The 26,112-nt window shown below is 43.3% G+C and overlaps 1 protein-coding gene across 8 annotated transcripts in view; it reads right to left on the reverse strand.

Moving 5' to 3' along the window:
* Positions 1-26,112, reverse strand: part of ZZEF1 (zinc finger ZZ-type and EF-hand domain containing 1) — a 128,053-nt gene that overhangs the window by 32,434 nt on the left and 69,507 nt on the right. For all 8 annotated transcript variants that reach the window (XM_027130730.1, XM_027130734.1, XM_027130727.1 and 5 more), the window contains 17 exons: positions 25,087-25,208; positions 24,879-25,001; positions 23,820-23,986; positions 23,655-23,736; positions 22,478-22,679; positions 21,269-21,417; positions 19,332-19,572; positions 16,075-16,154; positions 13,814-13,907; positions 12,575-13,043; positions 11,538-11,702; positions 8,051-8,170; positions 7,101-7,262; positions 5,401-5,530; positions 3,551-3,689; positions 1,811-1,976; positions 616-878 (listed from right to left, as the gene is read on the reverse strand). In XM_027130730.1, the coding sequence (XP_026986531.1) occupies positions 616-878; positions 1,811-1,976; positions 3,551-3,689; positions 5,401-5,530; positions 7,101-7,262; positions 8,051-8,170; positions 11,538-11,702; positions 12,575-13,043; positions 13,814-13,907; positions 16,075-16,154; positions 19,332-19,572; positions 21,269-21,417; positions 22,478-22,679; positions 23,655-23,736; positions 23,820-23,986; positions 24,879-25,001; positions 25,087-25,208 (2,874 nt within the window). The remainder of the gene's footprint in view (positions 1-615; positions 879-1,810; positions 1,977-3,550; positions 3,690-5,400; positions 5,531-7,100; positions 7,263-8,050; positions 8,171-11,537; positions 11,703-12,574; positions 13,044-13,813; positions 13,908-16,074; positions 16,155-19,331; positions 19,573-21,268; positions 21,418-22,477; positions 22,680-23,654; positions 23,737-23,819; positions 23,987-24,878; positions 25,002-25,086; positions 25,209-26,112) is intronic.

Here is a 26,112-nt window from a genome sequence, read left to right on the forward strand (position 1 = left end):
TGGGAGTGCGGAGTCTTAACCGCTGGACCACCAGGGAAGTCCCTAATCAAACTATTTTAGTTATAAATAGCTCTCATCTAGAACACAGTTGTGTGGAAGTACATTTGCACTCCAGGTTAAAAAAAGGCTGCATTCCTTTGGCAAAGTTAAGTCTGGTGGATTCAAATACTAAATACTTCATCCCTGGACATCAAGAGTTTTAATTATTAATTTTTTTTACATCTTCATGAAATATTTTAGAGAAACTAAATGCTACTTTAATGCTGACATTTCTCTCAAATGAATCTGGGGATTTTTTTTAAAAAAAATATTTATTTATTTATTTATTTATTTTGGCTGCACTGGGTCTTAGTTGCAGCACGTGGGATCTAGTTCCCCGACCAGGGATCGAAGCCGGGCCCCCTGCATTGGGAACACGCATTCTCACCCACTGGACCACCAGGGAAGTCCTGCATCTGGGGATTTAAAATTAGGTTCCACTCCAGGGTGAGCACCTCTTGTGGAAAACTGGGTTTTACTGCTTCTGAACTGAGCACTGCATTTCACTTCCACTGGGGCTGCTGCTTCACAAGCAGCTGAGGGGTGGTCTGGTTTCCATGCATGGGGAACAATTACCTTTTCCCTGGTGAGCCTTCATCAGACAGTCCCCGACGAGCTGCATGCACTGGCTCCGCAGGGTGGCAGCACTGCTGCGGGCCTGGGGATCCAGCTTTTCGCCACCCACGTCCTCGGCGCTGGCCAGGTGGGTGCTATAGAGAGCCAGGGCGGCGAAGAGCAGCCAGGAGTAGTTGTGGATGTAGGGCTGGATGAGCCTCTGCCGGTCGCTGATCCGGATGGTCACCATCGGATGGGCAGTGATACTGTGGGTAGGCAAGTGGCTGCAAAGGCAAGACATCTTTAAGGCCTACAGGCCTTTGTGAGCCCCCAAAAAGGGAGAATTGGGCCTCAGGGGACCACATGCATGGTCACAACTGGGCATCAGGTAGCTCTAAGACTGTGGTTATTGAAAATTTAAAGACAGGGCTTCCCTGGTGGTGCAATGGTTAAGAATCCGCCTGCCAATGCAGGGGACACAGGTTCAAGCCCTAGTCTGGGAAGATCCCACATGCCATGGAGCAACTAAGCCCGTGCACCACAGCGGCTGAGCCTGCGCTCTAGAGCCCGCAAGCCACAACTACTGAGCCCGCGCGCCTAAGTCACTGCAATGAGAAACCCGCGCACCGCAACGAAAGAGTAGCCCCTGCTCGCCACAACTAGAGAAAGCCCGCGCACAGCAACGAAGACCCAACGCAGCCAAAAATAAATAAATAAAATTAATAAATTTATATTAAAAAAGTTTTAAAGATGGGTATGGGCGCTCTCTTCAGAAAAATGAACAAACACTGCACATTCCATTTTGGGATTTCACAATCCCCAGAAGACTGTCTATGGAAACCAGGTGAAGTAAGAATTCCTTATCGTGAAGTTTCACAGGGTGTGGTTATAGCATTTTGGTAACATGAGAAAACGACCATAGTCTTTAGAGACAGATATGAAGTATGCAGGAAGGAAATGATTTAAGGTCTGGAATTTGCTTTAAAATACTTTAACAAAGGAAAATTAAAAAGAAGAATAAGCTAAGCACACATAGCCAAATCTTCCTAACTGTTGAGTCTGGGTCATGGTTACGTGAAGATTCACTGTGCTACTCTCCCTACTTGTGGGTATGTTTGACATTTTTTATAATGCAAGTTTTTTTTTAATTATTAAAAAGAAGGCAAAGGAATACATGAAGGAAAGTTTACCAGGCTAGAGGTCATCTGAGACATACCCATAGGAATATTTCTTGGCCGCATAGCATCCATAGCAAAGGTCAAAGTCATCGCACACATTGCAATTCATCCTCCGGCCTATGATCAAACCCTGGCAGTGGTCACACGTAAACTCCATGTTGACCATTTCGTGGTCATCTCCGTGGCCCTCAGGCTTCACCCCACCTGGGGGAAAAACAGCAGCGTGAGGTGAATTGGGCAAAGGGCTCTTAGAAGGGCTAGTTTCCAAACCCAAACCAACCCCAGAAGCAGGGTTGTTCCCAACAGATTGATCGGGGCGTCACGGGCCACAGGAATCTTCTGGAGACCAAGGGTTCCCCAGGCGGCTCTTAGCATATGCACGATGTTCTTGGCATGGAACATCTTAGCAATGGTACCGTGCATGGACCCTGCTTTTCCAGCGCAATATGGAGTCTGATCAAACAGGTCACCAATCCCATCATGACCTCCATTTGGCAGCACAAGTCCACACACCAATCTGTGGGCTGTCTCCCATGACCTCTACTCTAACAAATATTGGTGTATTCTTCTTAACAGGCACTGAGAAGTTATCAGGTATTTGCTCTTACTTTTTCATTCCCGAATCACAGATGAAAACAGACTCCATAACCACAGACCCACTGAGTGAGAAAGAATGTTAGTCACGAAAGAGACTGACAGCTCTGGTCTCCTTCTTACTCTGAGTCCAATGGGTCTCTGAGCCCTGTCATACACCCTGCTCAATGCTCCTTACCTCTGACCCACTTCAGTTCCCACTGCCAGAAACCCAGTCCAGGCACTAATCCCCTTGTCACTATTGTGATTGATTTCCTAAAGGAAACTCTTACATGGACAGAACCCCCTTTCTCTAGCACAGCTCTGGTCACGTTAACACCTTTCTTGAAAAACCTTCCCCACTGTCTGTAGACTCATTCAAATTCCTGAGCCTGGTATCTCTGGGTCCTACAACCTGGACCCAACCTGTCTCAATCTATCACTCAGCGGCAGACACTGGAGAGTCTGTCTAAACACACCACATATGCTCACTCCTCTGTCCCTGGACCTGCTCAGCTTTGGATGACGATGCACTCTCCACTGCTTCCTTCATCACCCAGTTCTAACTTTGTTCAAAGACGAATTCATATCCCATCTCCTCCACAAGCCTTCTTGCAATGGTAGCCTTCCCTACTTCTGAACTTTTCCAGAACAATCTATACTGCTCATCTGTAACTCAGCATGTACACTCTTGTCCTGAAATATACATTTTGTGAGCAGGTCCAGTCTCCTGCTAAGACTATAGATTGTTCCAGAGCAGGGGCTGTATCTTATTCGACTGGGTGATGCACACAAAAAGCATTCAACTGCTTACTACTGACAACCTGCTTTATCTCAGCACCTACAAGTCAAGAGGATTCAAGACTTTCTGAAGTTTGCTTGTGTGTATTTTACTTCTTATAAACACTGCATGATTCAGAAGGCAAAATCATTTCCTGAAAACTCAACTGAATGTACATTCATTGGTGCTGAGTGTTTATCAAGTGCCTATACCCAGCAAGACAGAAGATGACAGCACATCACATAACAGAGCTCTGGAGTTTATCATTCAGTTGGGGAGATAAGGGTCATATTCGCCAACAAGTCAGAGAACACTGCTGGGGCAGTATTGTTACTGTACAGTGGGGTTTAAAAAATGACAAGATCACAGAAAATAGAAATGCTTATTCCTTTTGGGTATGGCACACTGAGGCCGTGAAATTTACCTAGGAAGCAAGTCTTGCAGAGATCCATGTCGCTGCACTGCAGACACCGGTAGCGATGCCAGGGGGCAATTTCGTCACACCCATCACAAGAGATGTCCACGTTTAACAGGTCACAGTAGCGAGCAATAAACATGTGCATCTATAAGATGAAATAAAACACAATTAACCAACAGACTTTTAATGTGGCCACTATTCAGTAATCAATCCATCCTTCAGTATGTACTTAAAATATTCCAGGCACTGTACTAGGTGCTAGGATTAGGGGATGTGGGAGCTTAGTGTCTACTTGGGAATTCCCTGAAGCAAACAGATGACAGCATACAGTATGACAGGGGCTTGGATAGACAATTTCAGGAGGCTTACAGGGCACGTGGAGGTTTTTCAAAGGTGCTAATTCCTCAGGTGAGACCTGAGGGGCAAACAGGCATTAGCTGGGTGGGGGTAAGGGTGGTGGGCACGCCCGATAAAAGCAATAGCAAGTTCTACAGGAGGCACAAAAGGGTCAAGGCAAGGGCTCATGAACTTGGCAATAATTCCGTATGTAGAATACAGCGTGGAGGGGGGGTAACCAGATAAAGTTAGAAAGGTTAAACCACAAGTGCCTGGGATGCTAGTCTAAGGAGTCACAGACGTTTTAAACAGAAGAGTAACTGAGCATTCTGAAAGCTCCTCTGGTTACTGAGTGAGAACGGATCAGAGAGGGCGAGACTGGAGACAGGGAGACTGACCCTGACAGCAGCTGTTAAAGCACACCCCCAACAGGTGATAAGGGCTGGACTGGGCCAAAAGTGAGATGGTGGAAGGTGGGAGAGCTGAGAGGTAGTAGAAGGCAGAGGTGAGGAACCTTGGGGGCTGACTGGTTACAGGGGCCCGTGAAAGGGAAGGGTCAAGAACAACATCCAGATTTCTGGCTTCGGTACTTGGCTGGACAAGGGTAGTGTTCACAGATACAGGAAACACTGCACAAGAAGCACTGTTTGCTGGCACTTAAGAAGAAAAACTTTCTGGGGAAAGAGTAAGGGCACCATTTCATGAGCAAAACAAACTGTTTTACTGCGAAGTCCCTGGAGGCTACAGTATGCTTTATCTTTACGGCCTAGAAATAAGGGAAATAAACCACTAAGTCACCATACAGTAGTATAGCACAGCAAATATGCCAAGCCACCTTAGAATGGCTCCCAGTAAGGTATTAACATACAAGAGAGAAAAATCGCAAAGGCCAGGTTGGTGCGCTCCATCCAAGCCCCCCAGAGATGCCAAACGAGCAAAGTAACTGGCACATAGTAGGCACACAAACTAAGAACATGAGTGCATCTGAAGCAGCAGATGCCTGGCATAATGTGGTGGTGACAGATAGACCCCTAATGTGGAGATGGACACGGCAGGCTATGGGAGCCTGATGCCTCTACACATATGAATCATGTAACTCTGATTCTGGGCACACATGGCTGCTTCCACGCTCACCAGGCAACCTTCTGATTTGAAACATGACTTCCCAAGTTGCTTGCCTACAGGAAAAGAATGTACCACGGACACCAGAATCCAGGGCCTTCAGCAATTCTATTTCTCACTGTAAATTAATAAACTGGCACCTAATATTTTACTTCAGCCCCACGAGCCTATTTCCTGTGAATCTAGTTCTACGGGAGGGAACCACCACCTGACTGTGGTCAAGTCAGGATTCAGGGCCCCTCAGGTTAAAGACTAGGCTGGGTGATGGCCACTCACTAAGGTACTGACTGCCACCTGGAGCCCTCTCAGGGGACAGCCTGCTGGCACTCCCCCGCACAGACTCTCCTCTCCAAACTCCTAGCAAGTCACTTCAGGTTACTCTAGTTGAGAGGTCTTACTTTCCTCTGCTTCTCTGGATCTTCCTGGGCTATTTTTTCATACCAGGCCTCAAACATGCCATCCTGACACTCATCCATCCATTCTGAATTCTGCTTGGCATCAGCAAGCTCATCTTCTTCACTCCATTGGCTGAAAGAAGGACATAAAGAGAGAAAAGCATGCCTCTCCCAATAATCAAGGAAAGCGCTTGTTAGCAGACTCTGTGTCCTATGGGTCTAATACACAAGGCACTTTTAAACTTCTGAAGGGAAGAGGTCAATTCGGTTTTCAAAGCCCCAGGATCTGCCAGATGTTTGATAGCTATATACCAATAAAAAGGGAGAAGCCCCTTCCAGAGTAGACTACAATGGGTGAGGAATTAGAGCTTGAAAGGTTGTACCTACATGGCATAATCCCACTCAACAACCATTTGTGGTGAACCTACTATGTGCCAGGCACTGGAGCCAAATAAAGCAAAAAAAAAAAAAGTCCAATTTGGACATGCTCAGCACACCCTAGTGGTAGCAGCATGAGAAGGGAGTCAGGAGACCCTGGGGCCTCAGCTCTTCCGCTGGCTGCTGTAAGACCTGGACACAGCACTCAGCCCTGGTCCTCAGTTTCCTCATTTCTAATAGATAATCTCAGGGACTCTTTTTAGGTGCAAAATTACAGATTTCCATAATTTCAGTTTACAGTTTGTTTCAGCAACCGGAATTTTAAATACACAACTATCTGCTCGACAGCAAATGTAAAACATCTACCAACCAACAAATACACATTTGTTCATTCACGTGTTCCAACAAACTGACTTCAGGCCTACTCAGACTGAGCCTGCTCCGGGTGCTATGGGGAGCGGTGAGGAAGGTGCGGTCCCTACTCCCAAGGACTGGGTCACGGAGGAGTAGGCGAAGCTTGAAACAAGAAGCAGACTGATGGCTGAAGAGCCAGAAAGCTGGTGCCCCACCCATTCCTCCTCCTTGCTGTGTCCCAGCCCTCCACCAAGAGCTCCCTCTGACAGCAGGGCAATGGCTGCGGTTTGTAAACAAGGAGACCGCTTAAATTCTATGTCCTTTTCCCAGGATATCTCTTCTGAGAGAGTGAAAATTGATGTTGATTCATTCACTGATTTCCTCCTAATTATCTCCTCTTGCTCTTCTTCCCCCTTTCTCTTCTTTCTTTTCTACAGACATGAGTGATTAATGGGTAAGTGGAATGAGAAGTGCAAAGAAAAAAAAAAGAAAACTTTGCATACTATTTTTTCCCCTCATACCTTAAGTCCTTGTAATGTGCAAGAGGTTATAGTGGCTAAAAATCACACACACACCACCACCACCAACAACAGAAAAAGATTCTCCAATTCAGCAAGCTATATGAGGATCTCCAAAAATGAGGAGAAAACTCATGCTGAGTTCACAATACCACCACCACCACTTTATATACAACACCATGCACCAGATACCTGCTAAACACTGAGAAACGGAACTCATTCATTCTTCGCAGCAATCCTGAGGTAGGTACTGTTATTACCTCCAGCTCTAAAGATGAGGAAACTGAGGCACAAAGGAGTTTAAAAAGTTGCCCGAGGTCATCCAGCTAGTATGTGGCAAAGCCAGGATACTCCCCAGAAAGTCTAGCTCCAGGCCCGAGCTCTGAATGTGCTACGATCCCTGTACTTGATTAGCTACTGTAGGAACTGCAGAGTGCAGGACTGTGTCCTTACCTGATCACACTGTCATGGACGCTTATATTTTCTTGTGACATTTTCATGAGGAGATCTGGTAACTGAATGTCAACAAAGAAGGTGAGATCACTGGGTTCCCAGCCCATATCCAAAAGATGAAGCAGGGCCGTCTGGACACAGGACAAGGCAGGCAGCAAGGACCTGAAGAGGCCATGGAGGTGAAAGTTACTAAAGCGGCCCATCATCCACGGAGACAACAGAAACAATGTGAATCAGAGCCCTGGTGTGCTTGTCAGTGGAAAACAGAAGGGAACGCCAGATTGCTGGTTTGGGTTCCTTATAATCTCTTTTCCAATTTCTCAGACTCCATATAAACCTTCTTCAAACAGATTAAGCAAAAGAGTTCTGAAAGCATAAAGAGAAAGGTCTCCACCCTGCTAGGACTACCACAGGGGACACTTTACGGTAAAGGACTGAGTAGTAAAACTCACCTCTGATAAACAGCAAGGTCAGGGCCAGGCCCAATTAGCCTAGGTTATACAGCTCAGATGTAGAGAAGAACCATTTGATTTAAGGTTTATGTCTAAACCACTTACTATGGAGGAGACCGGGGAATGGCTTTCTATTCAAGTTTTGTTTGTTTTTAATTTTTATTGGGATATAACTGATTTACAATGTTGTGTTAGTTTCAGGTGTACAGCAAAGTGTCTATTCAAGTTTTTAAAACTGAAAATAACAGGTTACAAATTTTCAGATGAACCAAAACCCATCCACTTTAAAAAACTGTACACACCATATAGAAAAAAGGCTGGGAGAAAATATACTGATAAGTTAACATTAGCAATTAGCTCTAGACGGTAAGATTAGGGGTTATTTTTATTTTACTCTTTGTGCTCTTCTGTATTTTTAACAGTGGACATGTATTTCTTTAAAAAATCAGAAAAAACAGAAATAATTTTTTCTCTAGAAATCATAAAATTATCCCGTACCTGTCGTTTACGTTACTAAACCCTTTAACTGCTTTGACCAAAAACAGAACAAACTGATAGTAAGTGTCTCGAATTTCTTTGTGTAGATCTGCACCACAGCCCTCCAGGTGTCCAAAATAACTAGAAACAGAAGAAATTACCAGTCACTTAATTGCCAGAACATTAATCACTTAATTGCTAACGAAGTGGCACAGAAACTTAATAAAAACATAACTTCAGAAAGTAACAGACAAAACAGCAAGTGACTCATCTGCTTGGATCAAGAAGGTTGCCCACCAGGAGTATAGAGATGACAATTATTAACCTTTCTTTGTTATTATAAAAACCACCCTTCCCACCACTACCTGAGCGCCTGGTACCATGTTAAGTATTCCTCACAAATTACCAAAGTTAATCCTCTCCACACAGTCACGCCCACCCCTCTGCCTCCCTTCAGTGACGACTTCCGTGCCAAGCTCAGTGTCTTTCCGACCTTGATCCTTGTCACCTTGGAGACTCCAACACCCATGGGAATGATGCCCCAGTTCTGCCGTCTCTGGATCCTCTGCCCTCTTCACCTCCAGCGATCTTCTCCTCCAGCCCCTTTGCCATCCCCGTCTGATGGTCATTTCCTTGACCTTGTCACCACAGTAACGGCGTTACCTCTGAAATCCTGACTTCAGAGCATCCTGCTCTGACTGACCTCTCACCCTGCTCACCTACACTGCGACTCCCACCAATCCCAGGGAGCCCCAAGCCATGATGCTCCCTCACGTTGACTATCCACCACTGCCGCCAGGCTTTCTCTTTGCCCTGTACTCAGCTTCAATTCCATGGCCCGTCACCATAATCATACCTTAGCAATCACCAAGTCATTTGCTGCCTTCTCCCTCCACATACTTGCCTGAGAAATTATATGCCAACATCAAAATAGCTAATTGTTGCTGGAGGAAACACCACACAACCAAGCTGACTAGTAGTACTTTACGTTCACAACCATAATTCTCAAATAATCTCTCCAAACTGTCAGGCAATCAGACCGGCTGTCTCAATTTTCACTACTGTTTCAAACCTCCTGCTTCTTCTTAAACTTCCACTGCCTCCTCCTAAGCCATCATTTAGAGCTGATACCTACCCTCAAATTTTATATTTTGAAAACAGAAATGATCCCACAGGAACTCCCCCATCTTCGCACCACCAAACCTACCAAGCAACTTGCATCTCTACCCCAGTGTGTTTCCTCCTGCTGCCAGGGAGATAGTCTCCCTGGCTCTCAAAGGCCGACCACTATACTTAACCACTGCTACTGCAATTAAGCCCTCCTTCCTGCATCGAGTTTTCCTCACTACTGACCCACTCGCGTCAGTGTACAGTATACTCTGCTATCTCTTCAAAACCCTCAGCTGATGCTACATCCCCTGCAATTACTATCCTAATCCCCTGCTCCCCTTTAAGGCCAAATTTCCTGAAATAATTGTCTAGTCTCCCTCTCCATTTCATCACCCCCATTCTCTTCTCAACCCAGTCCAACAGAGCTTGTGGCCTCATGGCTCCAGTAAGACTGCTGTCAAATCTAGTGTGTTCTTATCTCTCTCAACCTCTCACATCAGCATATGACACAATGGACCATTCCTATCTATTTTTTTTCTTTTGACTGTGTTGGGTCTTCGTTGCTGTGCACCGGCTTTCTCTAGTTGCGGCGAGAGGGCTACTCTTCGTTGCAGTGCGCGGGCTTCTCATTGCAGTGGCTTCCCTGTTGCAGAGCACGGGCTCTAGGTGCATGGCCTTCAGTAGTTGTGGTGTGCAGGCTCAATCGTTGTGGCGCGCGGGTGCAGTAGTTGTGGTGCACAGGCTTAGTTGCTCCACAGCATGTGGGATCTGCCCGGACCAGGGATTGAACCCGTGTCCCCTGCATTGGCAGGTGGACTCTTAGCCACTGCACCACCAGGGAAGCCCCATTCCTATCTTTGGAGATACATTCCTCTGTCGGCTTCGACGGCACCACCATCCCCTGGTTTTTGCTCTTGGTGGTCACTCCCTGGTCTCCTCATGACTCCTCTTCCTCTGCTTGGCTTCATCTAAATAAAGAAGTGCCCCTAATGCTCAGTCCAGAGCCCCCTCTTGTCCATCTCTCTGCACTCTTTCTAGAAGGTCTCATCTGGTCTCACGGCTTTACATACCATCTATATACTGACAACATCCAAATTCTATCCCTACTCCTGGTTTCTTCTGAGATGTTTAGACTCTTATCTCTATTTTCTCATATCTACTTGGGTATGAAAGAAGCAGTTCAAACTTAACATGGCCAAAACAAAACTTTTGATTATCACCCCAATCTGTTCCTTCCATACTCTTCCCCTCAGTAAAATGTATCACCATCCACCCAGCTGCTCAAGCCAAAATCCTAGAGGTTTCTTTCCCCATGACTCTTTTCATTCACCCTCTACGTCTAATCCATCAACAAGTCCTTACAACTCCACCTCCACGGTGTATCTTGAATCTCACCCTTTTCTCTCCTTCTCCAGTACTATCTCCTGGTCCAAACCACCTCCACCTCTTGCCTGGGCTACTGCAGCAGTCTCTCCACTGCTTTTCTTCCTTCCACTCTTTTTCATGTAGTAGCCAGAAGTATCTTTCATAAAGATATATCACAGTGTGTTCCCCTTGGGCTTAAATTTCTCCAGGGACTTCCCATCTGCAACTCTGGGTAAAATCCAAACACCTTAAACCATATCCTACAAAGCTTTACGTAATATGGGCCCTGATTTTCCGACCTCACCTCCTCCTATTTCTCTTGCTCAGGCACACTGGCTTTCCTTCTGCTCCTTGGGCTAATCCCCCACCCTAGGGTCTGTGTGGTGGTCCTTCTGCCTTCAGTGCTCTTCCCCCGGATCTCAGCTGGTCAAGTCATGCCTTGGTTCCATGTCCTCCTCAGCCTGCCTAACCCAACTACACAAAGTAGGTCACTCTGTATGAAATCACCACATAGCCAGGTTATAGATCATATTTTTCGTTTGTTTGTGTTTGTTTTGTTTTGTCTGTCTCTCCTAAACAGAATACAAGCTCCACTAGAACAAGGATCTTGTCTGCCTTGCCCACTGCTATATACAACACCTAGAACAGTGGCTGGTAGAGACAACACTCGGGAGGTGTTTACCAAGTGGCTGCTGAAACAACCTTGTGAGGTACCTAGATTTATGTTGTTATAGTAAATGAGCATTAAATGTGGCCCCCAGCTTCCAGGAGCCAAATGATGAGTACGGGTGCACAGGCAATACAACCCTCATTGGTAAAATAAAGCTGATAAACTCATCAAGAGGAATAAACATGTTCTGGTATTTACTTACTGAAAGGCTAGAACCCATTTTTCCTTAGAATGAGAGAATGAATTGTTCAAAAACATGAATTTGTATCCTACATGGAAATGACAGAGCTCTTACTTAGAGAAGACAATCAGGATTTCTTTAAAACGACCCCACGGCTTGTCTTCCTCGTACTTTGGACTTACTTGGTAAACTCTTTCTGGCAGGTCAGAAGCTCCAACAGGAAAAGTATGAAAGGTGGGTGGAAGCAGTGAGGCTGCCCAAGGGACTCTGTACAACACTGAATGATCCTCAGGACCTCGAGGATGCTCCGGGCTTGGGCCTTCCTCAAGGAAAGAACCTTTACAACACTGGAGACAGAACTCAAGTCAGGAACACCCAGAAAACTCTCGAGCTGGGGCAGAAAGAAAACAGACCCCTACCCAAGTTCTGATGCCGTATTAATAAAAAGGAAACACTATTGTGAGGTATCATTCAGGAAGGATAGCAAGACCTGTTTGCTACGTTTAGTCATTACTCAGCAGCACTACAAATCAGTTCACTGTCCAGAAGCCCAACAACTCACGTTGAACAATTAATTGATTAAAAAGGAACTCTGTCTCTGTGGTAAACCAGGGACAAACTTAGGAAAGGAAATTAAAATACGCAATACTTCCAGAGGTATAGGCCCACTGACAAGTAATTTTGCCAAAAATATCAAATCCTAAATTTCTCCCAGCGTTAAAATAAGACAAATTTGTTTTGGCAGCTAGGAAGAGAAATGTTTCTTTTCTTATCCAAATGGTACATCATTGATATAATGGATATATAGCATAATGTACAAATCTCAAGTGAAAAAAATACTTCTTTAAAAGAAAAACAAAATCAAAACTTTTCTTGAACATTCTAAGACAAATCTTGATCTGTCCTCCAAGGATTATTTGCTCATTTTTTTTGTTGGTTTTTTTTTTTTGTGGTACGCGGGCCTCTCACTGTTGTGGCCTCTCCCGTTGCGGAGCACAGGCTCCGGACGCGCAGGCTCAGCGGCCATGGCTCACGGGCCCAGCCGCTCCGCGGCATGTGGGATCTTCCCGGACCGGGGCACGAACCCGCGTCCCCTGCATCGGCAGGCGGACTCTCAACCACTGCGCCACCAGGGAAGCCCTATCTGCTTGTTTTTAACATGAACTTCAAGTCTTTGACAAGACTGGGTACCTGCTGCTTGAAAAGAGAAGGCGCTCACCTCTCGTGGGAGAGTGACTGATCTTTAATGAAGTCCATGGCATCCTTCAGCACAGGGTACTTCTCTTTCACTGTGGGCAACGGTCTGGCCTCCTCTACTGAGCGGAAGGAGAGCAGCCGGAGCCGCCCCCGGGTGAAGGGAGGCCGCCGGGTGGGAGTGGAAGGTGATGAGGGCTCTTCGGCTGTGGCAGAGGACACTTCCGTGGCAGGAGCACCACTGCTGGGCGGCAGCGTGGGCTGGACATCCAAGCCAGGACTCCTATCTTCCACAGCAGGGGGCGCTGCTTTGGTGGGAGATGTGGAGGCTTGGAAATGTTCTTCCACCACAGAGCTTGTCCTCTGGCGCTTGTCCAGTGGCCGCAGATGATCTGTGTCATCTACAGCCACCAACTTGTCACAGCCTTCTTTTGAACTTACACCCATGGGCAAAAATTTCAGTAGTAGAAGACTCTTCTGAATACACTCTTTCGCTAAATGCAAAATGCAAGAAAGATAATGAAAAAAAGTCGAAATTAAACTCGTTACCTACTTTTGCATTGAAAATAACCTACTTAAACTCTACAGTTTAGGACAAGAAATACCTCCATTAACACAGTGATATACACATCTACCGACAGGACAGAATCAAATTTTCTCTCATTATATACATCAAAATCTCCCTAGCACTACCATCAGCACACTTAAAGTTTTATTGTGGACATTTTCAAATATACATAGAGAGAGAATAGTATAAGGACCCTTCCCCTTGCGCAGATTTAACAGCCATCAATCCAAGGCCAGTCTTTTTTTCACCCACTCCCACTCCCCACTCCCTGGATTACTTCCATGCAGATCCCAGGCATCACATTATTTCATCTGTAAAATCTCCAGTATATTTCACTAAAAAAAACTTTTAAATAATAACATAACCATGAAATTTTAAAAGTTAACAGTAATTCTTCAATTTCATTAAATATTTAGTGTGAATACACTTTAAAAACATAACAAGATGTAGCTCAAAAAGCACTTCGTGCCTCCTAAGGAAAGTAATTAGAAAGATGCTCCGTCTGGATCATGTTAATAAACAATTAACAACTGGCACTTCTCTATTTGTGAACATCCTTGGAAAATACATTTAGTGCCTGTGTTACCTTCCCTAGGCCAACACAGCTTCAACTAAACTTATCTAGAAGGTGGGTCATTGGTTTTCTACAAAATGGAAACAGAAGGCCCAGTGATGACAGCTGGAGATGGCACTCACCCAGGCTCTCGGGGTTCACCTCAGCAGCTTCTGGCCCGCGTTGTTCTTCTGCCTCATTCCCCAGGCTCATCAGGGACTTCTGCTTCATCTCTAACTGGGGAAGGATTTGAGCCACATAATTACGCTGTCCAGACAGGGAAGCAAGGGCAGCCACAGCAAACTACTTCAAAAGCACACAGTGTTGAGATCCTGGAGAACTTTACAGTCCTGTGCACAGGACTGAGCTGTTTTTGTTTGTCCTAGAAATAATTCAGGATTTGAAGCTGCCTAAAGGTCTATCTGCAAGACCACCTCCTTTTCAACTATGTGTTATTTGGGAGGGATTTGTAACCATGACCCTATTCTTTAAAAAATTCTAGAACCCTGGAGTTGGAGGGGCCCTTACCTAAAGCTGACCTAGTACAGATAAAGACGTGAGGTCTCAGGACTTCCCTGGCGGTACAGTGGTTAGGACTCCATGCTTCCACTGAAAGGGGCATGGGTTCAATCCCTGGTCGGGGAACTAAGATCCTGCAAACCGCGTGGTGTGGCCAGAAATCACACACCCGGTTTGCAGCAGAGGTTGAACCACAAGTTGATCTCTATTCTCCTCCGAAGGAGGGGACACCTCTAAGTGATGCTGAGACTGCCAGGCAGAGAATGGTGCTTCTAGTACCAGCACAGGAAATGGTCACAGTTTGGGCCATGGTGCTGACAGCCCAGAGAGAAGACCATGTGTGATGTATGTAGACCAAGGTCTTAGAGAGAAGGCTGGTATCTTGTCCAATCATCGGCAGTCTGTCATATGCTAAGCCAGAAGCATAATCTACAATGTGCTTTGTCACAATTGCCAAATCCTTTTTACTTGAACTGTGTGTGGCCACTGACTTTATCGGACACTTTCTTAAATTGCTATTACTGTCTTGGTTCCTTTGTCAACACAGTCTTCTGATCCACCCGCCACCATTCTGATGATGATACCTTTTAGTTTCTTTTGAGAGTCCCTGTTCATTTGGGTCTCCATCTATCTATCTTGTCTACATTGAGCACCAACTATGTTCTAATCATTGTGGATTTTGTCCAAGGCTGTCTGTTCCTGGATAAACTCATACATTAAAAAAAAAAACTATTACCAATGATTTGAAGTTATCCTTATCTCTGCCTTGACATTTATATTCTTTCACATTTACTAAATTCTCCAGCTAGGTGTCTTAAATAACCTAGATGTCCTCATACATAACAGGTCTCAAACTGAACTTAGCACCCCACTCCCAGATCCAAGACCATTCTTCCTATTCTGGTCAACGCTTCTACCCACCCACCAAGTCACCCAAACCAGGAACACGGAAACAGTCCTAAATTCCATTTGCCTGTTCACCACTCAGATCAATCACACAGTCTAATTATCTTATCTCCCAAGTAGCAGAAGCCATCCTCATCTAATTACCACAACTAGTCTCTTGCTTTCACTCTTATTACCAGCCTCTACTCATTTATTTTAAGACTGCTTTCTCAATTACTATACAATATTTAAGGTGGTTGTAAATATATATATAAATAATACTAATATATACTCATCTCCACACCTAAGAAATAAAAACAATTCTCCTGAATTTGTTATCATTTCCATGCATTTGTATAATTTTACTACATATTTATGTACATAACAGATCTAGTTTATGTTTAAGCTTTATACGAGGAATATCATACCTACACATTCTTCTACAACTTGCTATTTTTTGCTCATCATCACATTTGTGAGCACCACCCATGCTGATACAGGCAGCTCTACTTCATTCACTTTCACTGTAATACAGCATTATACAGTAATATAATATATAATCTTTTTGTCTGTTCTATAAATGGGACATTTTGTTCTTCCAGTTTATTGCTGTCATGAACAATGCTGCAGAACTACTTTTCTAAAATGCAGAAAGCCCTCTCCTTTGCAAGAGTGCTCTCCTCTGCCTAAAACTGTCATCTAACACAATGCTCTTCCCCCTAGTCTAAAAGGTTAGGTTCCACCGAGCAGCCTTTGGGTTACAGAAGGAGGTAAGCGGGGGCTCAATTGAGCCCTGTTTACTCTGACAATCTCAACATTCACCAAATTATGATTTCAAGGGTTCTAAATTATTTTTTATCCATTCACATCACTGAACTTTAGTTTTGAAAAACATTCCTAAAGTTAAATTCTTGAGAAGAGAGCTACTTACCTTAATTCAATGATATCATGGTGGGAAAACTCAAAATGCATAAAAATCACATGCAAAGGAAAACCTTACCATCCATATTCGAATCCCATCTGCCAAGGAATACACCTGTGCGAACTCCTCACTCAGGGCTGTCTTGCCCCCACTGTTTACTGGGGAAAGGAGAGGTTACATTCAGTTAACACAATTCACTACTGCAACATGAAGCCCAAAGTCACCTCCCAATCTCCGCAAAGGAAAACTCTTCCCCTGACACTTGCACATGGGGGTTCCTAAGAGAGGACTGGGGGAAAAAAACTATCAATTAAACCACAAACACCTGTAATGGGTTCTCTGTGTTACTTCAAACTAACTTTTTTCAAACAAACCGCATCTGAAATGGATATACTGTTAAAGTAAAATATTAAAAGTAAAAATATAAAAGTAAAATATAAAAAAATTAAAAGCAAAATAAAAATTATTAAAAGTGAGTAAAAAATAATTATAAATGCTGGAGAGGGTGTGGAGAAAAGGGAACCCTCATGCAGTGTTGGTGGGAATGTAAATTGATACAGCCACTATGGAGAACAGTATGGAGGTTCCTTAAAAAACTAAAAATAGAACTACCATATGACCCAGCAATCCCACTACTGGGCATATACCCTGAGAAAACCATAATTTAAGAAGAGTCATGTACCAAAATGTTCATTGCAGCTCTATTTACAATAGCCAGGATATGGAAGCAACCTAAGTGTCCATCAACAGATGAATGGATAAAGAAGATGTGGCACATATATACAATGGAATATTACTCAGCCATAAAATGAAACGAAATTGAGTTATTTGTAGTGAGGTGGATGGACCTAGAGACTGTCATACAGAGTGAAGTAAGTCAGAAAGAGAAAAACAAATATCATATGCTAACACATATATATGGAATCTAAAAAAAAAAAAAAAATGGTTCTGAAGAACCCAGGGGCAGGACAGGAATAAAGATGCAGACGTAGAGAATGGACTTGAGGACGTGAGGAGGGGGAAGGGTAAGCTGAGACGAAGTGAGAGAGTGGCATGGACATATATACACTACCAAATATAAAATAGATAGCTAGTGGGAAGCAGCCGCATAGCACAGGGAGATCAGCTTGGTGCTTTGTGACCACCTAGAGGGGTGGGATAGGGAGGGTGGGAGGGAGACGCAAGAGGGAGGGGATATGGGGATATATGTATATGTATAGCTGATTCACTTTGTTATACAGCAGCAACTAACACAACAATGTAAAGCAATTATACCCCAATAAAGATGTTAAAAAAAAAAAAACATGGAAAAAAGTTCATGGTATATATTAAGTAAAAAAGGCTGATAATGAAACAGTATGTACAAAATTGTCTTATTTAAAAAGAGTATACATAGTAAAAACAGGGTGTGTATATATACATACGTACACATATAAATATACCTAAATAAAAGGCCAGGTAGATATATAGAAAAATGATAACAGAAAAATGTTCTTGAAGTGGTGAGATTATAGTTGATAATTACTTTAAGCTCTTCTGTACTTTGTAAGTTTCTACATGAATAGGTATTATTTTTATAATTAGAAAAATAACAAAAAAGTTCTTTTTTCTTTTTTTTTTTTTTTAAAGAAAGACCCATGAGGCCTGTCCCTTTTCATCTAAAAACCAAAGGATAAACTACTAGAACACAGTGACACTCTCTGTTGAGCCAATGTAAATGCAATGTATTTTCTGAATACCTAGAATGTGCCAGGCTCTATACCAGGCACTGGGAAACACTATGCTGAAAAAAAAAAACATGGTTCCTGCCCTCAAGCAGCTTAGAGTCTAGTTGAAAAACTCCTCCCGTACATTTCTAACCCAAAAGGGTGACAAATTTTTAGACAAAGATGAGCAAATTAGCTAGACAAGGACCACTCTCAAAGTAGTTCAGTCTTGAAGAACCCATGAATAGCCCCTTAGAGGCAGGGACAGAAAGAACTGGGAACCAACTTTACCTCTTTCAAAGCAACAGTGGTAGGTATTCTAGAAACAACTTGTATTCGGTAAAATATTTCTAGTTCCTACATTTCATTGTGTGTTTCTTAACTGCAAATAGGTATGTGATAGCTGAACATGATTTGAAAAAGAGCTGGGGGAGAGTTCTATCTCTCAGCTTTTAACTCACAAGGCTTTTATCCTTCCACTGAAAGTTCCCACAGGTAACAAAGGCTGTCCAGTTGTCTTACTACAATTTGATTATGGAAACATGTACCGAATTTTTTTTTCCAAGACCATACAGGTCAGCAGGCCCCTCATCCCCAGCAGAAATATACTCTCCCATGTGACAGTTGTTTACTTAAACCACTCATGCTTCAGTACAGTTTTATTTACTTGAGCAGCTTCTTAAAGGAAATATTAAGGTTTGAAGGAGTAATTGAGATGATTTGGACATCAGGAAATAAACTCTGCAATGTGGGACACACAAGACTAAGCAATAAAGGTAGCAGTGCTAATAATATCAACAATAATAATAATTAGAGCAATGAGCAATTACCTACTCTAAGAAAGGAAGCATTTGTTCCTGCTTCTTTCATCAGCACCATGGAAAGAACACATATCCTGCCAAAGTGCGTGGGACAGCCCATAACTTGTCTTTACGTTGGGTTTGAAATGTTTTTCCCCTGAAAGATTATGCGTAGGGAGAGACCCTCCCTCTCCGTGGGTCCTGTTAGGCTGCAGTCTACACTTATAGTAAATACACAGAGATGGTATCCCTGGGGGACATGAGGAAAAGAAATGGCAAGGAGCAGGCTATCAACGAAGGAAACCAAGCAGGGATGATGCTACAAAGAAGCTGCAAGTCTAAAGATGGAGTTAATACCTGCATTTCCTCCTTGGTTATCAGCACATTCAATTACCTAAACATCTCAGGTTTAAATTGGAATTTCTTAGCATGTTAGAGCTAATCTAAACTTTACGGATAAGGATACTCAGGTGCAGAAAGGTTATCTGATTAACCTGAAGCTGCACAACTTCTAGTTTGTGAGCTGGGACTACAACCCAAGTTAAGGTTTCTTTCCATTAAACTTCTCGCCAGTTTTCCATGAGAATTCTGGATTACAAATTACCTGCTAATTAGGAAACTCAAGGCTACTTGCTATATACTGCAATCTCCTAACTATAAATTGGTCACAAATCTTTTGACTGGCAAAGTAGGACTGACAAGATGAAGTCTATAGTTGTAGAAGTATGTTTATGTTCCAAAATATTTTACAACTTTCACTTAAGATAAGCTTTCTTAAAACTTAGCAATTGGCCTTCAGATCAAAAACATTCCCTGTAATATAAGTTACCATATTTTTGCAGCTTCTCATATAAATCTGGAGTGCGATACACCAGAGCAGCAAAGGTGGCGTTCACAGCTTGATCAATAGTGGAACCAGCAACTATATCTGTCTTTGGGGCCTGTTTTCTACATGCCTGTATGAATCCTTTGAAAAGTTCTGAATATGGCCCACAGAAGTTCTGGGCAGGATCTGACTGTGCAAAGTCAAGAAGAAATTGGTGGCAGGGATCATCAGGGATGTTCTTAACCTGGGAACAACAACAACAAGAAAAACCATCATGTTTAATGCATTCATTCAAAAAATAAAGTTTACTGAACACCTACTAGGCCAAAGCAGAAGTATAAAACACGGTGCTTACTCTCAGGAAGTTTCAATCTACTTGGGGGAGATCAGACAGATACATGGGTTAAAAAAAAAAGGTAAACATAAATAAAACATTAAAAGCATTAAAGCTACCACTACTGTAAAGCGTAAGATTATCAAGTGCCAAATGCCTAGAAGGGACACCCAGTGCTGAGAATCCACAGGGGGGAGCTCCTGGCAGGTTAAAGTAACTACGGAAAGCCTCCTGGAGGGGACGGGCTTTGGACTGGACCCTGAAGACTGCGCAGGTTTGGCCCTGAGGAACACAACCATGAGCAAAAGTTAAGAGTCAGTGGGGAGACTGACCTGGCCTGAAGTCTCAGCTGGGGAGTGGTGGGAACTAGAGTCAGATAGGTAAGGTGAAAGGAGACTGTAGAGAGCCTTGACTGTCACACTGAGGAGTTTAGACTTCACCCTGTGGGCAACGGGGAGCCATTAATGGTGCTTGGCAGTGGAATGACAAGATAATGCAGTGATTAAAAAAAACTTGGTAGGTACCAATGTAACAACGCAAGTGCAAGATGAGGGTCTGAATAAAGATGGAGACAGAGGAGACAGACAGTGGTGAACATCTCAAGGAAGAAGCCACAGGGCTTGCAGCTGACTGGACAGGAAAGGTGAGAACAAGGTGGGGATAAAGGTGATGCCAGGGAGCAGTGGTTCAATGCCTGGGAAACAATAATGACAGTAACAGGAGCGAGAAGTCCAGGGAGACGTCCTGGTTTTACACCTCTGAGTTAAAGGGCATCAGAACACTTAAATGGAAATACCTGACAGGAAGATGGGGATACATGACTGGAGCCTGAGAGAAGAACCAGGGCTGGAAACTGACATTTAGGTATTTTTCACACAGATATGACAACAGAAGAGAGGAGACAGCATCAAGTCTTGGTGGGGTGCAGGAAAGGGGAGAAAGCCCAAATGAAGCCTACTCTTTAGAGAAGGAGGAAGAAGAGAGGTCAATAAAGGGAGTAGATGGAGTGGTGAGATTAAGAGAAGACAGTGGGCTGCCATGGAATAAGAGAAGGAGCAGAGAGGCAAAGGAGAAGAGAAGCTGAGCAAGAACCCCTGGATTCAGCAATTAACTACTGAAGAACTGGGGTAGGGGGAGGCAGGAAGAAGGGAGGAAAAGTAGTAGAGCAGAGAGAGAAGGGCGGAGAGATGAAGAAGAGACAGTGGGCAAACTTGTTTCGTTTTTAATTATTATAAGCCTAAATAATGTGTTACTGTTCCATGGAGAACAAATAAGTACAGCATAAATCATTTATTCTGAAGTTTGACTCAGCGGGCACCGGAAATAGACTCGACTTGTTTGTTTAATAACTCCATCAAGAGAGATTTACTGAGCACCTACTGTATATCACTGAAGAGTCAGTCAGTCAATACTTCTGAAGACCGTTACACTGGCCCCTGTGGTGCAGTGGGGACCCCAAGTGAACAAGGGATATAGTTTCTGCCCTCGAGGAGCTAACAGCTCAGTGGGGGTGATAAGATACAAACAAAGACGTTTATAATTTAAAGTAATAAATATTAGTAAACATTTCCCATTCCAAATACAAAGACAAGAGAAGAACAAATACCTCCTTATTATCCTGGGGTGGGTGAGTGGGCCAGCTTGCTTCTAATCCCAACTCTGGACATATTTGGTGCCTGAACACAGGTTTCCACAAGGGGGAGTTTAGGACTAATGCCATTTTTGCCTGAGGTATTGCCATGTTACTTCCTAACTCTGGAAAGAGAAAAAGAAGGCTGATGAGAGTTCTATTTTTTCCTTAATATACTGAGAATCTTTGAACTGGTGAAGAAAAGGTTTTAAAAAAACTTGGGCATTAAGACTTGGAGGGAATTCACACACATTTAGCAGAATATAATTGTGATACTTCATAAACAAATACCCCAATGAACCCAAGCCATCAGGCAGTCCTGAAATGCTACCATTCTCTACGACAGCTTCAGTTACAGGTGCCTCTGAAATGACTTAACCCGTGTAGTAAGTTGAAAACAGAATGGGAACTACCTCTAGGGTATAACAGGAGACCATTTAGAAACGTTTCATTATGGGGACATGTTCACAATTCATAAACTTAAGTTTGTAAAAAAAATAGCAGCAATAATTAAATACCCACCATGTATGTGTTTATGAATAAACAAAGAAAAAAGACTAAATAGAAATAGATTAAAATGTTAATAATAGTTATCTCTGGGTATCAGGATTAAAAATGGCTTTTCCCCTTGGCTTTTTTCCGTTACGCAATTTTTGTATGATGTTTTACTTTTAAAGTGAGGAAAAACTCAAGACATGATATAGAAATAAAATACGCTAGCAAGTTTCATTCTATTTCTTGTTTCACTCATCCCTGGATGAATTTAACAAATAAGTTGAAGAAATCACTTTAAGGCTAAATCCATGTTCACATATTTATACATATTCACACAAATATTCAGATAATTAGAGAATATACAATTAATTTATTCCATATTTCTGCCTTCTTGTTGGAGTATACCAAAATTGACTCACAAAACAATGATGACAATGCTGCCCAAACTCAGCTCCCTCCCCACTTGTCCTCCACAGACAGGGAATCCACCATGTCCTTCCTTGGCAATGTGCCCCAGTGTCTGAGTCAAGCAGACATCTTATTGTGGTTTAGTTTAAAGGAAACTGAAAGGGAATTTTATCAATCCCCTTTGCTCTGCTGCTATGTGGAAACAACTTACACAAAAGGGGTACTACCTTGCTCTTCAATGTGGCTGTTAGCAAGAAGGGAAGGGATGGTCTGTGGACTTACGATGCACGGATTTGAGTGCCATGCACTGGGAAGCGAGGCGTCCCATCAGCCGGGAAACAAGGAGCTGTAAATCCAAGCCCCAAGACACGGCGACATCAGGCAGGCCATAGGCAGTGACGGTGAATTTGTAGCCCCACTCATTGTTGCTGCTGTCAGAGTGAAAGAGAAACTGCAGCCGGGGACCAGCCTTAAAGGTCACTTTCTAGAGACAAACAAAAAAGTCATGTGGTCAAACTGATTAGAGAAGGTAGCATTTCAATAATAAGCATGTTCTTCACGACTCAGAAAGATCTAAATATAAGATTGGTCTAAATATAAAATTGGTCCCTGGAGGTCCAGTGGTTAAGACCCCGCGCCTCCACTGCAAGGGGCATGGGTTTGGTCCCTGGTCAGGGAACTAAGATCCCACATGCCACATGGCCAAAAAAAAAAAAAAGAAAAAAAAAATTGGTCTATATTCTCACCATTATATCTTATCACCCCCACCAAAACTACTAAAGGAGAAATGTATAACGGAGTGACTGAAACAGAAAATTCACAACTGCATCTTATGAAGAAGCAAAGTTGAAAACTGCTGGTCGGTTTTCTAAACCTCAGATGCCCATCTGCCCACCACCTACTCAGCCAGAGAGCATGCTGCCCGCTCCTCTGCTCCCAACCAAGACCGCTGACAGCAGAGAGAAGGTCAACAGTGAAGCAGGACTTAACTTCCCAGCCCCAGAGACCATGCGGCCCTAACTGTGAGGGAGATCCTGGCTTTCATCACCATGGTCAGGGCCCTCCTGGACTCACTGGCCCTTTCTTGCTAAGGATTACAACTCCCCATTTACTCTGACAATGTGATATAAACCAGGGGTGGCAAACTGTTCCTATGAAGAATCAGAGAGTAAATCGTTAGACTTTCTGCGCCATACAGCCTCTGTTGCGATGACTCAACTCCACCACTGAAGTGCCAACGCAGCTACAGATGAAACAAACAAATGGGCGCGGCTGTATCCCCAAAAAACTTTATTTACAAAACAGGTATTGAACTCTGCTATAAGCACTTCCTTTTACGAAAGTGTAATATAAGTGCTTCCCTTCAAAGACCATATCTCTATTACCGCCTGAGGCTGACAAAAGGAGAAGAATTGACACAGAAACAAGTATCGCATGGCTCTCTGGGAACATCACTCACCTTGGGCCATTTATCAGTGCCGACTTTTGTGTCATAGCGTGTTTTCCCACCTCTAGCGTCGGTAAATTCCAGATAATCATACCTGTGAAAGCATAATCTTTATCACTTTCCGTCTCTCATTTCTGATCCATTATTGCTTGGGGAAAAAGAACAGGTGAGTTGTACCTTTTCTCAGTTTCACATCGCTCATCAAATTCCACCTCAAAATAGGTTGCCCCTGGGCTAACAAAGACAGACACCTCATGGCAGTTATTTTCATAGTTGTGAGCAGACTCCTTGGTCCACGTATGTAACACCACAGGACGTTCCTGTTGCCAAGTCTCCACATCCAGCTATGTAGACAAACGAGTTAAGAAAGAAGGGTTTTCATCACTCTACATCCAGCCACACACAGGAAACTGCTGTGCATCAGTGCCCCAGACAGTAGCCTTTGACATCCCTACACGAATCATCACACAGGCTAAAAATATACCTGATGTTCCCATCTATACATATCGATCAACATACATTTATTCAGCAGAGAAGACACGGGGTTTCTATTGCATTATAGTAACTCTGATTAGCTTTTATTTTTCTAACTATGACTATCTGTAAGAACTATTTCTTACAAACCAGTACCAGCATGAAGTTCCAGTACTAGCATGAAAGACCTTACACTCCTATTTGGGACCCTGGCAAACCCGAGCCCACCTTGTCTTCTCCCTCCCTTTTTCAGTCTTTGCTTTTTTTGTCTTTAAAATAGGCCTTAAAATATACGCCCTTTCTACTCCCACAGAGTTGTGAGATTCAAACAAGACAGTGAAAAAACATTTTGTCCTGTAAGGCTGAGTAAGGGAGAAAATGCTTTTAAATACCCAACCCTCTAATTTGCCTTTCAACACAGATTTTCTCTTCTGGACTTCAATTTGGTTAATCATTCACATGGTTTTGATATAATTTCATGTGCTGTAGAACAATTAAATTAATCTATGTACAGCTTCCTCTGTGTCTCCTGTCTAATGCTGACCATATACCAAATCAACTCAGACTGGCATTTATTCTTGCTGTCAAAACCAGCACTGATAAAGTTGATAGGCACTGATAAAGTACTGATAAAACAGAGGGGGCTCTTCTAGAGGTAACTTATTCGTGTAGACCCGTAACTGAGTGGTATGTCTCATTACGTGTGGTCACAGCGTTCCTAAGAGGGGATACAAAGCAGGTTCAAATGCCAACTCGAGGTACCTTGTTCAGTCCTCCATCAGGGTCACTGCAGAGCTCCTTCAACAGCTCTGTCAGGGCACTGAACTCTCTCAAGAGCGTGCAGTGTGAAATATCTAATGTGCAAAAGTCCAGCAGAAAGATCACCTACAGGAAGATGAACGAAGCACTTAGCGTCCACCTCAGACTCGCCCCCTCCCACCCCTTACAAATGGCTGCCACTCTGTCTTACCAGTTGACGAGCTGCCATTGAAAACACCGAATTACATAATTTTTCTACTACAGTTTTCCCGCTATACTGTGACAAAAGGGATTCCAAAATCACTCTCATGCGTGCCAGAAACTGTCCCACATCTGCCAAAACATAAAGAAAATAATTAATATTTTATATGGTAGAAACATCACTTTCTTGGTCATCATCAAGGACAAAGCTGGAGAGGGTCACAGAAGCTGTAGAGGGAATTCCCCGTCAGAGAAGACCATGAGACCATTTCAGTGTCATACAAACGTTTTCCTCTGGGAGGGAAAAGCACTGCGAATCTCAGTAAAAGTTTACTTTTAAAGTGAGTGATTTTTTTTTTTTTTTGTCTTTGCTACTTTTCCATGGGGTGGAGATATCCCTTTTATAAGTGAAGGTACATGGCTGACCAACCCAGTTGCTGGTCTGCCTCTCCCTTTGTTTACAAAGGGCCCGCCTCTAGGTACGCCATGTGACAGGCCAAACTTGAAGAGCCAAGACTCAATGCTGTAAGCATTTTTGACGTGGCTGCTGAGACCAAGTTTGATGGAACTGATTTTTCTACATACAACTTCTCAGAACCCGTTGGGTTTTGTATAATTTTCTGTGGGTTTATGGGACATGAATATTTTCTGTGGGTTTATGGGACATGAATATTTTCAGTACCAGCAAAGATCACAGAAGTGCTCACATGTACCTTAGATTTTTAAAGTTCAAGACTTTCTTTTTTGGATAATTTGATTAAAACAGGGAAGACAGACTCTACTGAAGAATATAGTATCATCTAAGAGTGCTGTATGACCGCAGAGGCAATGTTTAGGCCGTGAAATGACCCAACCGTACAATAAAAACACTTAGGCATACTACTTCATTCAGACAGGAAACTGAGCAAAAAGACATGCTACAGAATTCCATTTTAAGAAGAAAAAAACAACCCGAAGACAGATCTGATTTGTAATAATGAAATGAAAACAACACACACTCTGTTCTATGTGAGGTACTAAGAAAAGAGCACACACA

The sequence above is a fragment of the Aethalodelphis obliquidens genome, unplaced genomic scaffold (genome assembly GCF_003676395.1).
Source record: "Aethalodelphis obliquidens isolate GAN/ISIS:26980383/991018 unplaced genomic scaffold, ASM367639v1 scaffold38, whole genome shotgun sequence".
Lineage (NCBI taxonomy): Eukaryota > Metazoa > Chordata > Mammalia > Artiodactyla > Delphinidae > Aethalodelphis > Aethalodelphis obliquidens.